Source organism: Meleagris gallopavo, chromosome 6 (assembly GCF_905368555.1).
Source record: "Meleagris gallopavo chromosome 6, MGAL_WU_HG_1.1, whole genome shotgun sequence".
Classification (NCBI taxonomy): Eukaryota; Metazoa; Chordata; class Aves; order Galliformes; family Phasianidae; genus Meleagris; species Meleagris gallopavo.
The window spans coordinates 38,782,145-38,797,956 of NC_139409.1; the positions used below are offsets into that span (position 1 = coordinate 38,782,145).

A 15,812-nucleotide genomic window follows, 5' to 3' on the forward strand; every position below is an offset into this window, starting at 1 on the left:
ATCTTCAATAATCCATTGCTAGATGTGCCTGATCCCTACAGTAGAACACGAGAACACTTCAATAATGCAGTTTATGTTTACAAGCAATAATAACTTAGATGAGAATACTTACTATACTGTCTAGAAATTTATATTAAAAAATCATTTCCCTTCTGTTACTGCATACATGAATAGTGTGCTGTGCACTGATGATAAAAGTCAAATTCCGATGCTGTTATCTGTTTTTATGGGGAGTGGTAGCTTATTTTTGCACTGTCCTCCAAGTTTTCTGGAATGAACTCAGTGAGAAATAAAAAGAAATTTTATGTCCTGAGAAGAGCACTTTGCTATCCTAAAAAAATCATTTGCACTGTGTTTGATCCAAGCCACCCCATGACTTCCCAATGCGTTTCAGGTTTCCCATTTGGCAGCTCTGGCTTCTTGACAGGATCTCTCCTTTAGCAAGATTGTAGTTGTCTCTGATCTGCTGCCCTCCCATAGGGCAGAGGCACTACAGGAAGCCAGGAGGTCTCTTGTTCTCCTGTAACAGAGGCTTTTTGGTTCAAAACAGCATCAGTTTCTCTGCAGCTTGAAGAACGAGGCAGAACAACCTGCTATGGAGAACAGGCTGGTTTCCAGGTGGTATGCTCTGTAGCATTAAAAAAGGGAAAATTAAATGGGAGAAACTGAACAGATAAAGCAACCTTCTCCCGGTTGACCAAACACTGGTGTGCTTGTTATGACAGAGCTTATTAGGTATGCCGTCCAATACATAGCTGTTCAGACTTTCCCTCAATTTGTAGTAATGCCCTACCAAAAACAAACAAACAAAAAAACCACCAAAACACTCCAAAAAGAACAACAGAAAAACAGATTGAGGAGAGAGGTTCAGATCTGACTTTCATATTGAAGTAGTGCTTTTCAGCATCTTCACAGGCTTTGTCAGCATTTTCTTTAACAATCTTGGTGCTTTTTTTTTTTTCCTAATTTCTTTTTCATTTTCTTTTGCAAATAAGATTTAAGCCAACAACAACAAAAATCCATACGCACAAAATTATCTCATCATTGGTAATGCATACATACCAAAGTAGTAGAGAGAGATGTTTATAACCTGGGGCAAGGTGATCGCAAGTACACATTCTCATGCACAGATGTGGCACACAGAGGAAGGCAATGAGGCCTCACATAAGGATGAAGAAAGGCTGGCAAGAGAAAAATGGATACAGCAGGAAAGCATATCTGTGGTTGCCTCCTGTATTATATGTATTGACATAGTAAATGGAGATGTCTGCACAGGAGCTGTGATACTATAAATATGCTTGTGCTAATATTATTAAAGCTTTCAGGCAGTTCAGCTTCAAGCATTCGGCTTCCAGGGGAGAGGTGGAGTCCAGACGTGGCTTGGCTGAGCAGCATGTGCCTACCTGTGTCTCAATTGCTTAGTGGGATGTAGGCTCATGTTTTCAAAGGGTTCCCTGGATGGATTGTGAAATCCATGCAGCTGCTTGGTGAGATTTTTAAGTCTTCTGAAGTCTGCTGAAAGCTTTATGTGCAAGACTTAAGTATCGTTAAGTGCTTAGAAGTTGTTGAAAATTCATTTTGTGTCCTCTTCGCCCATCTTTGTGTCACTAGGTAAACAAAAATACTTCAGGGCTGATGTCCAGTAGGGGCTCAACAGCACTAGTCCTTCTGCTTGAGCATGCCAGTCTTCCTTGGGTAGAAAAGAAATGGGGAGGGATACAGTGAGGGAAGAAAAGAAGATAGGAGTGGTTAATAAACTGAACTACTTCAAATACTGACATAGTAAAGCCACTTAAAAGCAGACGACCATTTCTTACCAATCGCAGACAGCCACTTCTCATCAATCTGTCAGATGCACCTTCTCTAAGTTAATGCTAAACAAATGTTCTGAAGCAGCTCTTGGTGGGGGCCAAGCCTTCGTTCCAGGTGATGAGGTGAAAGGAATGGAGTATGAGCAGGCTGTGGTTATCCTACTATCTTCTGCAGCTGTCTGGGGGGGATGCTGGCCCAGCACAGGTTCAGAGGTTTTCTGAGTGCTCCCACCTGCTGGAGGTCTGCTGAGGGCTCCCTGCCCCACACACCAGGCTCCAACTGGTTGTGGAAACCTAAGACCCTCCTTGTACAAAGCTTCATCCTTGTCTGTTTAAAGGAACAGGGAAGGAGGGCTGTTTTTTCATGATCTAAACCACTGCAAGCTCTAGATTTCTGTTAGTTTTCTATAAGGGCACATTTGTGCAGAGACTATTTCTACGTGAACTTGTATCGCAAAATGGATGCAGGCAGCAACATGAAGTGGGGACAGCTGCCCAGCATGGAGATGGTGGCTGCTCACCTGGGCAGGTGGCAAGGATTGTGCCTCTTCTTCTGGAAGAAATAGGGCAAGAGCCCACTGCACCAGAGCTCTGAAGAGAAGGTGTCCCACTTTCCTATCAGGACAGGCAAAGGGCTGCCATTTGTCCCCTATCCTGCACACCTTGCTTCCCTTTGAAGCCTCAAGTCATTGCACTTCTTTAGATCCTATTAGGTCAGGAAAGGACTAATTGGTTCTAAAGAAGGCAGGAGGAAAGCCAAGAGAAACAGGAGTGTGATGGCTGCTGCTGGTGAAAGTGCTACCAGAAAACTTTGACACAATGTGAGAGAAGGAAAGGTCTTCCTTAAGCAATTAAATCTTGATCTATGTGCAGCTCATGGCTAACGATAATATGTATTTATTGTTTATTTTTTAGGTTACGGTTTTGTAGATTTTGACAGCCCGGCAGCAGCGCAGAAAGCAGTAGCATCTCTCAAAGCAAATGGCGTGCAAGCGCAGATGGCAAAGGTAAGAGCAACTGTGTAATTACTAGTTTATCTGAGCTGTGTGTCATGTCTGAGCTGTGAGATTTCCAAGAATTCGTTTTTTTCCTGGTTTCTGTAGGCTTTTGGATTGTGTATTTCATTGTTTCGTCCTTTGGTTCCAGTGCCTTGTTTGCCCTGTGATCTGTGTTCTCCAAGGGCCATGTCCTATGCGAGAATCTACTCTGATTCCCAATTTCCAACTCCCTTGGAGTAGAGCTATTAGGTCCAGAGCACTGAAGTGGCAGAGACCTGGCAATGCCTATGCTGGCTCACTGGGAAGGAATTAAGTAGTTGTCTTCATTGGGCTCCTTTGCCTTGGAATGTGCATTCCTCTCTTATGTGCCTGGTAGGTCTATAAAGGACAGAAGTCTCAGTTTGGCTTCTCCTGTACCTTTATTTTAAGCGTATAAATAGAATTGTACAAGATTTTCTGAAAGAATATTTGCTAGAGATTGCCTGAAGGTCACTGGCATGTGTTGTTCGGAGAGGCTGCAGGAGCTGTGCTTTGCATTTTGTAGCAAGCATCCAGCAAGGTGAAATACCCTGGTTCTGGAAACATCCTTTGTCCACAAGCAAAGGGGCTGCGGGGGTTATGGGAAATGATTATCATGTGCTCCGGCTGCTGCCTTTCCAAAGGCATAATCATGTGTCTTTGGGCTCTAGAGTGTGTCGGCTGATGAAAATAGCCTCAGCTTTGTACTTTCGAAGTGCCTTGTCTTAGAATCACTAAAAGCTCTAAGTATTGCCTGAGCTTGTCTCTGCAGAAATGACACCAGCCTAGAGTCTTGAACAGTAAAAACAAATGGGTAATATGAAAACAAAGACAAATCAACTAATAAATAATCACAACGCATCAACATTTCAATTTAAAGGAGTACTGGTGATTTAAGCCTTTACTTTTCAACAATATCATACTAAAAACATATTTTTCTTAAAAAAAAGAAAAAAAAAAAGAAAAAAAGAAACAAAACCCTTTGTGGTAAAGGGGATTCTTTTACCCTATACTGAACTACGCGCACAATGCCATAAAATAACTGGGTATGATCCATGTATTTCTGTTTAACAGTGCCCCAGATTACAAGCTAAGCTTTTTCATAGAATCATAGAATAATTAAGGTTGGAAAAGACCTCCAAGGTCATCTAGTCCAACTGTCTACCTACCACCAATATTACCCTACACTAAACCATGTCCCTTAGTACTGCATCTACACGTTTCTTGAACACCTCCAAGGGTGGTGACCTGGGCAGCTCATTCCAATGCCTCACTGCTCTTTTGGAGAAGTTTTCCTAATATCCTGCCTGAACCTTCCTGGCACAGCTTGAGGCCATTCCCTGTAGTTGTATCGCTGTTACCCAGGAGAAGAGGCTGACCCCCACTCACCACAACCTCTTTTCAGGGAGCAGTAGAGGGCAATAAGGTTTTCCCTGAGCCTCCTCTTCTCCAGACTGAAGATGTCTGGAGAAGACTGAACAAGTCTGGAGAAGTTCCCTCAGATGCTCCTCATAAAACTTCTGCTCCAGACCCTTTTACAGCTTCTTTGCTCATCTCTGGACATGTTCCAGGGCCTCAATGTCTTTTTATAGTAAAGAGCCCATAACTGAACACAGTATCTGTGGTGCAGCCTCTCCAGAGCTGAGTACAGGAGAACAATCACCTCCCTGGTCCTGGTGGCTTCACTATTTCTGATACAAGCCAGGATGCCATTGGCCTTTTTGGCCACCTGGGCACACCGCTGGCTCATGTTCAGCTAAGTGTCAACCAACACCCCCAGGTCCTTTTCCTCGGCACAGCCTTGAGCCTGTAGTGATGCATGGGGTTGCTGTGACCAAGGTGCAGGACCGGCACTTGCTCTCGTTGAACTTCATCCCATTGGCCTCAGCCCAGCTATCCATCCTGTCCAGACCCCTCTGCAGGGGCTTTCTACCCCAAGGCAGATTGACACTTCCTCCCATCTTGGTATCATCTACAACCTTATCGAGATTATACTCATTCCCCCCATTCAGGCAATTAATAAAGATATTAAGCAGGTCAGGCTCTAATACCAACTGAGTGGTTGCCAGCTGGATTTAACTCTTTTCACTGCCATTCTTTGGGCCTGGCCCTCCAGCCCATTCTTTACACACCAAAGATTGTACCTGTCCAAGCCATGGGCTGCCAGCTTCTCTAGGAGGATGCTGTAGGAGACAGTGTCAACGGCTTTGTTGAAGACCAGGTAGACTATGTCAATAGCCTTTCCTTCTTCCACCAGGTAGATCACCTGGTTATAGAAGGAGATGAGGCTGGTCAGGCAGGACCTGCCTTTCATGAGCCCATACTGGCTGGACCTATTCCCCAGTTGTCCTGTACATGCCATGTGATCTCACTCAAGATCATCTGTTCCATAACCTTACCTGGCACTGAGGTCAGGCTAACAGGCCTGTAGTTCTCCCGATACTTCTTTCAACTCTTCTGATAGATGGGAGTCCCACTGGGAAGACTCACATCCTCTGAAACCTCTCTGATTGACCAGGAACACAGACAGATGGTTGAAATTGGCTTGGGATTCACCTCCAGCAGCTCCCTCAGCACCCTCAGGTAGATCTCACTTGGCCCCATAGACTTGTGACAGTCCAGATGAAGTAGAAGGTCTCTAACTGCCTCCACCTGAATCATGGGGGTTTTATTCTCCTCCCCACTCCAGACTTCCAGGTCAGGAGGTGGTTTATTAGCTTTTAGTTTTTATTGACAGGTGGTGATAAAAAGGATATTCTCTAAATGGATAAAAGATGGCAAGATGAAGAATGTGAACACCTACTAAGGATTGTGCTATTTTTTTTCCTCAGATATACTGAATCTCCTTGTTAAAATACAGGCAATTTGATGAGTTAGTCAAGCTCAAAAAGAAGTCAAAAAGAAACCAAAGACAGGAAATACGTTTTATGCTTCCAGTTGATCTCAAATAGTTGTTTCTGAGGGGTCTAAAATTATAACTACAGAAATATGTAAAGTTGTGGGTTTAAAATTAGAGATGTTCAGTGTAAGATTAAAAAATAAACTTATATTCAATATTCTGAGGTGTCAACAACATTAGGACATATCTGTTGTGATTCAGAACAGTGAGCACTTGCATATGTGCAAGTACTGAAACCTAAATGTGACTTAAAATGCTATTTTGGAAGGCTTAGTGTTTTGGGAGCTAACCTCTGAGTCTGATGTTTTCAGAGTGGGAAGACCTGGACCAGCCACTGAGGTTTGTTTTCTGGGGGTTCTGTGACTGGAGCCATTTGTGATTTTGAGGAGGCTGGCATGTATACTTCTTGTTTGCATAAGGATGGCTGTATTTTTAATATTTAGCTATGGTGCCTGGAATCTGAGATAGGCCCTTTATAGCGTGTTTGATAATTCAGGATAAATATACAACTGACTTTTCCTATCTCTGAAAAAATCAGAAACTATTTAGAAAAACGGATTCAACAGAAACTGAGACAGCTTTACACAAAGTACCTCACATTGCTGAGAAGTCAGGAGCTTGGGAAAGCAAGTCTATCTGGAGAAACATGTTAGCTTTTGCAGGTGTTGGAAGCCAAGTTGTGTAACAGGATTGAAAGACAACACTACCTGCCAGTGTGTGAATTAACAGTGGGTGCTCAAAGAGCTCTGAAAAAAAAGAGGTGGAAGAAGAATTTAGCGTGAATTTCTGGAAATTTATCCAGAGCAGTTTTGTTCTGACAACTGTTTAAATTAGTAGTAAGTGGTGTCAGTCTCATGAAAAAACTCGAAGTGTGAAGAAATTACAAAACGTTTGCATGCTATTCCTTTGCAAAACAGTCAAAGTTCTTTATTTTCTCTTCTACATTCCAAAACAGGGGAACTGCCCTGGCACAGGGGCCAGGGAAAAGACAGAAGTCTATGCTCAGTGAATGTCAAAAATCTTAGTTCAGACATGAATGCTTTTGAATGAAGGTGAACAAGGTGTTGGCCAGCTTTTCTTTGCACTGGCCTTCTCTAGTAGCGAGGAAAAGTATACTGAAATGTCGGCGTATTCTGTGATGTTTTCCTGGAGAGAGATCTTGCTCGGAAAGAGAAGTTCTTTCTCAGTTTTAACACAATATAGTTTTTCTCTTAGAAATCCAGGAATCTTATTTAAAAAACAAAAAGCAGAACTGAACCCCCACCCATGCTGGCTAACAGAAGTATCTTGTGGATACTTGAGTAAAATATGCTCATTTTATTGATGTTTAAATACAGCCACCTCCCTCATTTTTATAGCATTTGGACATCCTTTTGGCTGATTTTGTTTCAGTGCTGCCTCTGGAAGAAGGTTAAACTCTGGTGGATTGATGCTCCAAGTCCCATCTCTGTTGGAAAACTCGTCCTGTCAAGGCTAATACTTGCTGTAACCCTATGCAGGGAAAAACACCATTAAACGTGTTTGAATCTCTCATTTTGTTCTCTTGGATGCTGTTCAGCCTGGTGCAAAGCAGACAGGAAAGGATTCAGTAGAAGAAGAACAGCAGCGCTATGCTTGCAGAGGTGAGCAGGAGCCTGTGGATGGCTGCCCATCTAGTGGGATGGGGACAATCCCAGCCTCCTGCCATCAGATCTAGGCTCTCTTAAACATACGCTCTCTCTTTTCCTCTTTGGTTTTCCCTCACGTAAATACTCAATGCAGATTTTGACTACTTCCACTCTCTTACATCCAGTGACTTTCCTCTAAGTTCTCCATCATTAGCAAAAATCCTTACAACACTTTGATTTATTGAAAAAAAAAAAAATAATAATAATAATAATAATGGTATGGAGCTGCTGACTGATAGTTTCCGGTCTACCTTACTTCATACATGTTTTTGGTCATCTTTGGAATCAGTTCAAACATGGAGATTCATTGTGTGTGAGTGTACTTGTCTGGGCTAATAAGTGTCCTGGTGATTTTTTCGGTTTTTATTTTCATGCTGAAAATGTCGCAATTGATACGCAACTAGGTAGTCTTGTAGGAATAGTTGATTTATTTCTCTCTTTGCATTTGGAACCACAAAAACACAACACTGAAAAGATGGTGCTTGTGTGCATGATCTATGCATCATTTTCATTTTTTCTGTATGCTTATTTCAGGCATTTTCTTGAAAAATGTTACAGACGGAACATGGAAAATTAATTAGGAGAATCTTAGTAGTAAGTGAGTTGGCTTATACTAGTAGAGTATGAAAAACTTGTTAATGAAATCTGTATGCACATTTATTTTTGGCATTTGCAATTGTCCTGAAGAGCCCTGTGCAGTGTATTCGTAGTGAGACTTCCAAATCTGCTTTGTTGGTAAGCTTTTAAGTCTGAATTTGCCTATTAAGAGAAGCTAGTTCTCTAAATAACTTTGAGGATCTGAACTTCTGTCAGTGCTGAAAGTGGCATACAGTGCTATCGTAAGATTGGTCTATATTGCACATACGCTTCTGGGATCTCACTACCGTCTTTTATTTGCAGTTCTAGTCTGTTGTAAAGGCCATGCAAAGTGGAAGTTCCAGCAAAGACAGGTTCTTGCAAAGAGCATGTAATGGCTTCTTGTATAATGGCTACCTAGCAGCTGATTATCAAAAAAAGTTTTTTTAATCATGTTATTATGATATTGTCTTCTCTGGGTTTTGCTTTTTATATGTAATACTGCCTTTAGATATCCTCATTACCTGTGTCAGGAATGTGAACATTGAGGAAGTATTTAATCAGCACTGGTCGTTGTCTAAATCCAAGAAACATTTATTGGCTACTCTGATGCAATAATTGCCGTACAGAGTGTATGCCACACAACCTAGATCTGACAAGGCTGTGTCAATAGACTCTGACAGGTTTTGTTCATTGAGAGAAATACAGGATATAATTTTGCTTCTTGTGTGAAATTTTTCTCATCTCTCCATCATGCAGAAGCTTAAACACAGGGAGCAATCACAATTGAGTTGAAATGTGAAAGGGAAACTTTTCCCACAGAACAGAGCCAAGTATAAAAGCTTGTGAAAGGAGCAGAGAGCTGGCTGCTCTAGAGTTAAATAGACAGTTTGTCTCCAAGGAAAAGGAAATCCCACAGAAGAATCTGGCACAACCCAGTGTGTCTGTGAGGAGTGCTCCGCTGTGAATGCTCCTTGCTGTCTTGCTAAAGCGTTTACTGTCTCACCCTGTACTTGTGCACAGTGTGTGTCCAATGCTGAGCTGAATCAATAACAAGCCTGGGTTAAATTACAATGAAAAATTATAGCTGGGAACACGTGAAAGGTGGTTAGGTTCAGATTTGTAAATTAGAGATGCCAGTGCCTCTCTTTTGTTTCCTTTCTTTAAGCAAGTCAGCCACGCCAACAGAGCTCTTTCTAAGCAATAACCAGATGCCCAGCAAAGCTGTAACATCCTCATCCTCTCACCTGTTTATCTGTGGTGTTGTTTTGCAAGAGCTGCCTTTCACTCTTCTAAAGGAGAGCAATAGTTTTCTTGCTGGAGTTGCTCCTTAGGTAGTGTTTTTATCTTTCATTCTTTAAAGAATAGTGGTTGAGGAAGACAAAGGAGTTGTGGAGATGCTAAATTATTTGTTTGTCATAGGTTTTATAGATTTTGTTTTGTTTTTAAGGAAAATGTGCTTTTCCAAACCCAGATATTTTTGTGAGATGGAACGTTTAATTCGGGAATGAAATCATAGATGTGCTATAGCAAAGTGCTAACTTTAAGTTCTAGAAAATCTGAAGCAGCAAATGATTTGGTCTTTTGAGCTTTCTAACAGTTAAGGCTAAAGTAGTGAGCAGCTTTGTAAGCAACATCTAATGTGATGGATTGAGATGATAGTGGAGATACACGATCCTAATGGGAAGACTTCATAATCTTGTCTAGCCTAAAAAAAAAGCCGTGCTCCATCTGAGAACTTTCTGGTAGCTTATGATACTGTTCCTGTTTTTAGATATTCACAAGCAAACATGGAGTGCATTAGCTGGAGCCATTCTTGAAAAAAGAATTTCAAGTAATCCTGAGGGTATTAAAATCCAAGTGCCCTTTCACACACGTGTGTATCTCTCCTGAAATGATGTAGGTCACTGTGAAGAGGATATTCATAGGCAATGCTTGTACCACATCTGCCAAATTTATACACAAAAATTTCTTCGGAGGTTTTCAGAAGTGCTTAACTTAGCATAATTCTACTCTCCTGGAAGTGAATGGGACTTTGCTGTTGATTAATGGAAAGGAATTAGGTCAGTGCTATGTTCCTTTGTTCCTAAAAATCTTAGCTCAGCACCTTTCTTAACCACTTAAGTTAGCTTAGAAAAATTTTATGGCACGTATAATCATGTTTCTTCTCTACCTATCACCTCAAACAGACCTTGGCATGGCATTTTACTTCCCTATTCAAGTGCTGCTTTAGTTTCTAGATTGACTTGATTTTTTTCATACTGTAACTTCGTCTAAGATTAAAACATTCCTCTGCCTTTGAAAATTGCAATGTAAATAATCAGTAAATATATCCATTTCTATGCTCCTAATGCCCTGCACCACAGAACATGCTGGTAAGTGAAAGACGTAGCCAGCATTTAGGCTAAAGAACACTGGAATTACTGGGTTCTTTTCGGGTTATGAACTTCAGCCAAACAAGAATTGGCCTTTTTTCATAAACACACATTGTTCTTGACTTTCCTCTGACTTGGAACAGATTTGAATTGGTAATAATACTGCTGAAATCCACAGAGCTTTGGCAGTTAAAGCTAGAAAGAAGAATGGGGCTCCCTATCTTTAGCAGTCACATAGCTATACATCTTGAAAGCTCTTACGCACTCTTTGCAAAACCTTTATGTTTACAGAACAGGAAATCTGAGTCTTGCAAATGAGTTAAACACTGGAGTCAGATTAATTCGTTTTTCCCTCCATACTCAGGAAACTCCGAATGCCCCGTGGAGGAGTTATCTGACCACAACTATGCAGCCTGGGAATCTGCAGCTCAGGCTGAGAAACTATGTTCTAAATTCAGTAGGCACGTCTTTACTCACCAGGAAAAAGCCAGTCCACAGCAAAATGATCAAAAAAACTGTGGTTTTAGAAATATTACTGTGGTAGAAAATGTACGTAGCCTTTCTTTTAGTGACATATCATTTAATTATATTCTTCTGTAACTCAGCATGAGGATGATGCTTTTGTAAGTTGAGAAACAAAACATCATTGTATCTAGCATGCTTCCTCAGGAGGAGGAGGTGATTCACGTGACCATGAGTGGGAGGATACATGCATGTATTCTGGGATCCCGCTTAGTCTGGGCTGAGACAACAAAGCAATGCAATTTCTGTTAAAATTAAGCCACTTGTGGGTAGTTTTTGTTTGATTTGGAAAACAGGTGTGTAAACTTCAGTAGCATTTCTTTGTGAGTGCTATGTGACAGTTCATCAGCCTGGAAATAGACAGATGTGTTTTCTGCCAGTAAACTCAAATCTACTACTAATGCACACAGATATTCCCAGCGCACATGTGCACCCCCCTCTGAATATCTAAATGTTACAGTATCAGTGAATACTCTGCTTGTTTTTTCCTTATTAATTAATGCCTCTTATTCAATTGTCATGTCTGAGTGACTGGGCTGTAATCTGAATAAATTTAGGTTTATATGCAATTTTCTTCACTAACGAATGATAATTTTTACCACTGGGAAAAAAAAAACCTTCTATTTTTCCATTGTATAAAATTATCAGATTAAGCTCTCCTCGTGAAACATGCAACAAACTGAGTCATGATGACAAATAATTTCATTTTTTCAATCCTTGGACTTTCCTTTTATTTATTTATGCTCAGAAAAGGAAGTAATGACAAAATGAAGGCCCAAATTCTATTTGCAGTCACATTAGTCTGACTTTGGAGTCATCACCATAAATATACATGATGAAGAATGTAAAACAGGCCATATTGGGTCAGAACAGTGGTCTGTCTAACAACAGATTTACTTTCTGATAGCACGCGAGAGCACTTGCCAACAGAGGAGTAAAAGAAGCAGGCAAGTATTTGAGGATACTTACCCAGAATGTCCTTTGAGCTTCCAGAAATTTGTGGTTTAGAGTTTCCTGAGCTTGTATTTCATAACTCATCAGTCTTCCCTGCCTCCAAATGAAGAATTTCTCCCCGTTTTCTTGATTTAAAATGTTGGCAGCACAGCATGTATGTAGCCATAAGAAATTCTTCAGTACAACTGAAGGCGTCTCCTTTGCTTAACTTAACCTGCAATGCTGATTCCATTGGTTGCCTGTTAATTCTTGTATTGAAAGAGACAGAAGGCTCTTGTTCACTATGAATCTTTTTTTGTGCCACTTAGGATTTTATAGCACATGATCATAGCTTCCCTTAATCCTTGTTCTTTTTGTACTTTTATGAAAGATGCGCCAGCATGTGCATGCGTAAATAAGGATGCAGTACTTAGAGCAGAGGTCCAGTTGCTAAGTAATGAACATGAAGCACGGTAAAGTGTGTTTTGTAATGTCAAAGCATAGCTGATAGATACAAGGCTTAGAGGTCATTCCATATTGAAAGGCTGGCCAATAAAGAATGTACATTTTAAGTATGAAGACATTTTCAATGTCATGTTAAGAGAAAGTGGATGCACACACACCTCATTCCATATCTGCATGTAAGTGAGGCATTAGAAATGACTGCCTTTAATTCTAGGTTTATTTGATCTCAATTTTTCTGGAACGTTGGTGTTCAGGACATCAACTTGGTGTTTCTCATATTGCCGAAAAGCACCTGAGACTAATGGAATCACTGGGTCAATATCTGGCCAATCCTGACATGAGATGTGGGGATATTAGCTTTGCTGGTCACTGCTGTAGGTACTCCCATCTGTTCTACCTTGCACTTTTCGCAACATTACCAGTGATCTGCAGCAGATGCCTTTACATCTAAGAGGAGGAAAGGAGTGCAGCAGAATCACATTGTGTAGATGAATCTGTATTTAAGAAGTGTGTATTAATGCTTTTCTGCTTTCTCTAGTGCTCAGGGAGGAAGATGACCTTTTGTTTGTTGAGAGGCAGAGCCATGATCCAAAATAGTAGATATGTGGAAAATACTAGGTATTGCTCATTTCTCTAGCTGACTAAGAAGAGGAGTCTTTGTTTGCATCCCAAGGTAGCCTAAGCAAGATTATGTCCTGGGGACCTCTGGGAGATTTACATCTACCAAAGCCACTCCTTCCACTGCAGGTTATCTCATAACATAGCAGTCTCATAAACTGTGGAAAGCAGTGAAAAATTTAATGACAGCAGCTGTTCTGTAAATGCATTTTTAGTTGGAAACACTGAACCTCCCACAGGTAAATACAGCATTAGAATGTTGGGATTTTTTAATAGTATTTGATAGGATGCAAATTTTTCCGTATGTTAAAATGGATAAATCTGTGCTTATTATGAGTGACAGAAAGTTGCAGTGTGTATGTCCAATAACTAACACTTTTCAGTCAACCTCACACTTGATAATTTTATCAAGACCCTTCCCGAAAAAAGAGAAATACTGAAGAAATGGAGTATGGGTTGTTTCGTTTCTAAAGTCAGAAAATATGGGAGTTGAGCTAGATAAGGCCTGGTGCTAGAAAACTCAAGTTTGAATTCCTCAGAACAAGTGGATGTATATTCCAGGTCCTGTCATTGAAATCTATGCCTCAGACATAATTTTTGCATGCACTTAAATCATTTAAGTTCTTAAATGATGCTGGTGATAGGCAAAGAAGATACCTCAAAAAAAGGCTTCCTCATCTTCAAAGGCTATAGTTGCTATCCCACTCAGTTAATACGCATTGCTTTTTCAGTGCGATATCACAGTTTTCTCCCTCTTTATATAGATGCATGTTTTTTTAATGTATGCAAGCATTGTTGATACATACGAAAGTAACTATATTTGTATAACTGTATGCACATAGTTATTGATGATGATTTCAAAATATTCCAGAGGAATTTCTGTAGTGTATCGCAATTCTCTTGAGTAGCAAAAAGTATTAGAATAGTATTTTTATGGTAAGTATTGGTGGTGTCTGACTATTTAATAGTAATTCTTCTGAGTACTGGAAATAAAATGCTGTATGCTTTTTAGGAATGTGCTGTAGAAATAGGAGGGAAATTGGTGGTAAATTAAATGTTGCTCACATTCAGGCAATATTTTTTTTACCTGTCAGCAAAAACTGGTGAAAACCAAAACAACAACAAAATTGGAAAGTCTGAGATGAGATTTAGTGATTTACTGTCTGCTTTAACCGTGCTTATGTCTTGAAGGAGTGCTACACAGCACCAGGTTTTTCAGGTAACTTATTTGTCCATTTTGCATAAAATATTATGATCCCACCATTTATCTAAATTGTTTTGTAGTCACTTTCTCCGATGATAACCTACTGTAGAAAACCAGGATTATTGTTTATATAGCACTGTTCAATTATAGCAATGCAGTCTAAAGCAGCATGCGGAAGGAGGGGTCTTCACAGTGTCTTAACGTCCAAAATAACTTTTCCCATATTTAAAAACTTTACCAGTGAAAAGTCACCTCTAATAGCAGCATGTCTGAATTCATGTCAGACCTCATTCTTACTCCTCTGCACATATTTCACATGGTAAAGTCATAATTTGAGTAAAGGCTTTACAGCAGATCCAAACCATTTCAAGTTCTTTCCATGGCAGGGTCACGAGGATCTCACTGCCCTCTCTCCTGTGGCTGCTGAGCCTGCAGTAGTGAAAATATTTCTTTTTCAGAATAAAAATTTCATGGGCTGAAATACCTAATGGCTCTCTTTTGTGTGATCCGTTTTCTAATTCTTCTTGAACTTAGGTTTTCTATGTTGAAAAGGAGTGTTGGATGCCGACTCTTCTTTGCTTTGCTTGAAGTTCAAATAAATGGTTTCATTTCACATGATTGCATTATTGCATGCTATTCACTTCTCTTGAGTATATAAGTAATGTACAGATTGGCTTGCAGGAGTGCACTGAAGAGGCCAGGCATCTTACCATCAGTCAGCAATTACATTAGTTTCCAGTGCTCCTCTCTGCACTCATGTAAGCCTCTGTTGTACTGGCTCTTTGATCGCAAGGCATCTGGGCAGCATGATGCACGCTCCTCTAAAGGATGCTGTCTGACACAGTAACAACTGTACCACTTTCCTCCCAGGAGAGTCATCTACTATCTTATCCCTTATAATGGATTTTACTAGAGGTTTTTCATTCCTTTGATCGAGAATCTTTTGAATTCATGGTAGCTGAGACCTGAAATGCTTTGTACTGGGATGACAGCCTCTCACAAAACATCATGCCCATGTCACCTGGTCTTAACAGTCCAGTAGATCTCATCAAGTATAGAGTGATACCTGTAAATACTATTTATTGCCCATTTGCTGATATTTCTTTGATAACTGTCAAGACTTTCACTTAATAGTATGGAAAGTTTTCATAATGATCTTTGCTTTCACAGATGTCTTTACTTCTATATCGTCCTCCATTGTTCCCATGTTAGTACAGTCCTTTAACTTTTCTACTTCTGTTGATACAAAAGAAGTGTTTGCAAAGCACAAGCATATCCCATTTGCATCCTGCCTTTTGCTCTTGTAAATTCACTATGTTCGTTTTAGGGCACTCCTACACAATTCTCAGTGTCTCACTGTGGTTTCATTAATTTGGAATTTGAGCAGGTTTGCATCTGAACATTGCACATGATGAGTAAAGCAAAGCGATGTTTCTAGGAGAGATCAGTTCTTCCCGATTCCACTGACTATGCCTTTTCCACTTTCTATCTTTCTTGAATGTGGTTGAGCAGAGCTGTACACTGTTTTTTAGAGAGGGTCTCTGTAGTGTTATGCTACCATCTTTCAGTTGGGAAGTACCTTGCCTAATGGATGTTTTTTACTCCTTAATGGTCTACTGAAAACCAGTATTTTTAAAGCTAAATTCTGAATTTAGCAAGTGTAAAAATTGCATTATTTTGTTTGTTGAAGTGTTATATTCTGTTTGTTCTCTTAAATGCTAGAATG

The 15,812-nt window shown here is 40.2% G+C and overlaps 1 protein-coding gene across 14 annotated transcripts in view; it reads left to right on the plus strand.

The window, feature by feature from the left end:
* RBMS3 (RNA binding motif single stranded interacting protein 3) overlaps positions 1–15,812 on the plus strand; it is a 700,434-nt gene that overhangs the window by 438,935 nt on the left and 245,687 nt on the right. For all 14 annotated transcript variants that reach the window (XR_014883963.1, XM_085226398.1, XM_085226391.1 and 11 more), the window contains one exon: positions 2,727–2,818. Coding sequence is in view for 13 of the 14 variants with exons in the window: in XM_085226398.1 (XP_085082524.1) it covers positions 2,727–2,818 (92 nt within the window). In the remaining variant the exon portion in view is untranslated. The remainder of the gene's footprint in view (positions 1–2,726; positions 2,819–15,812) is intronic.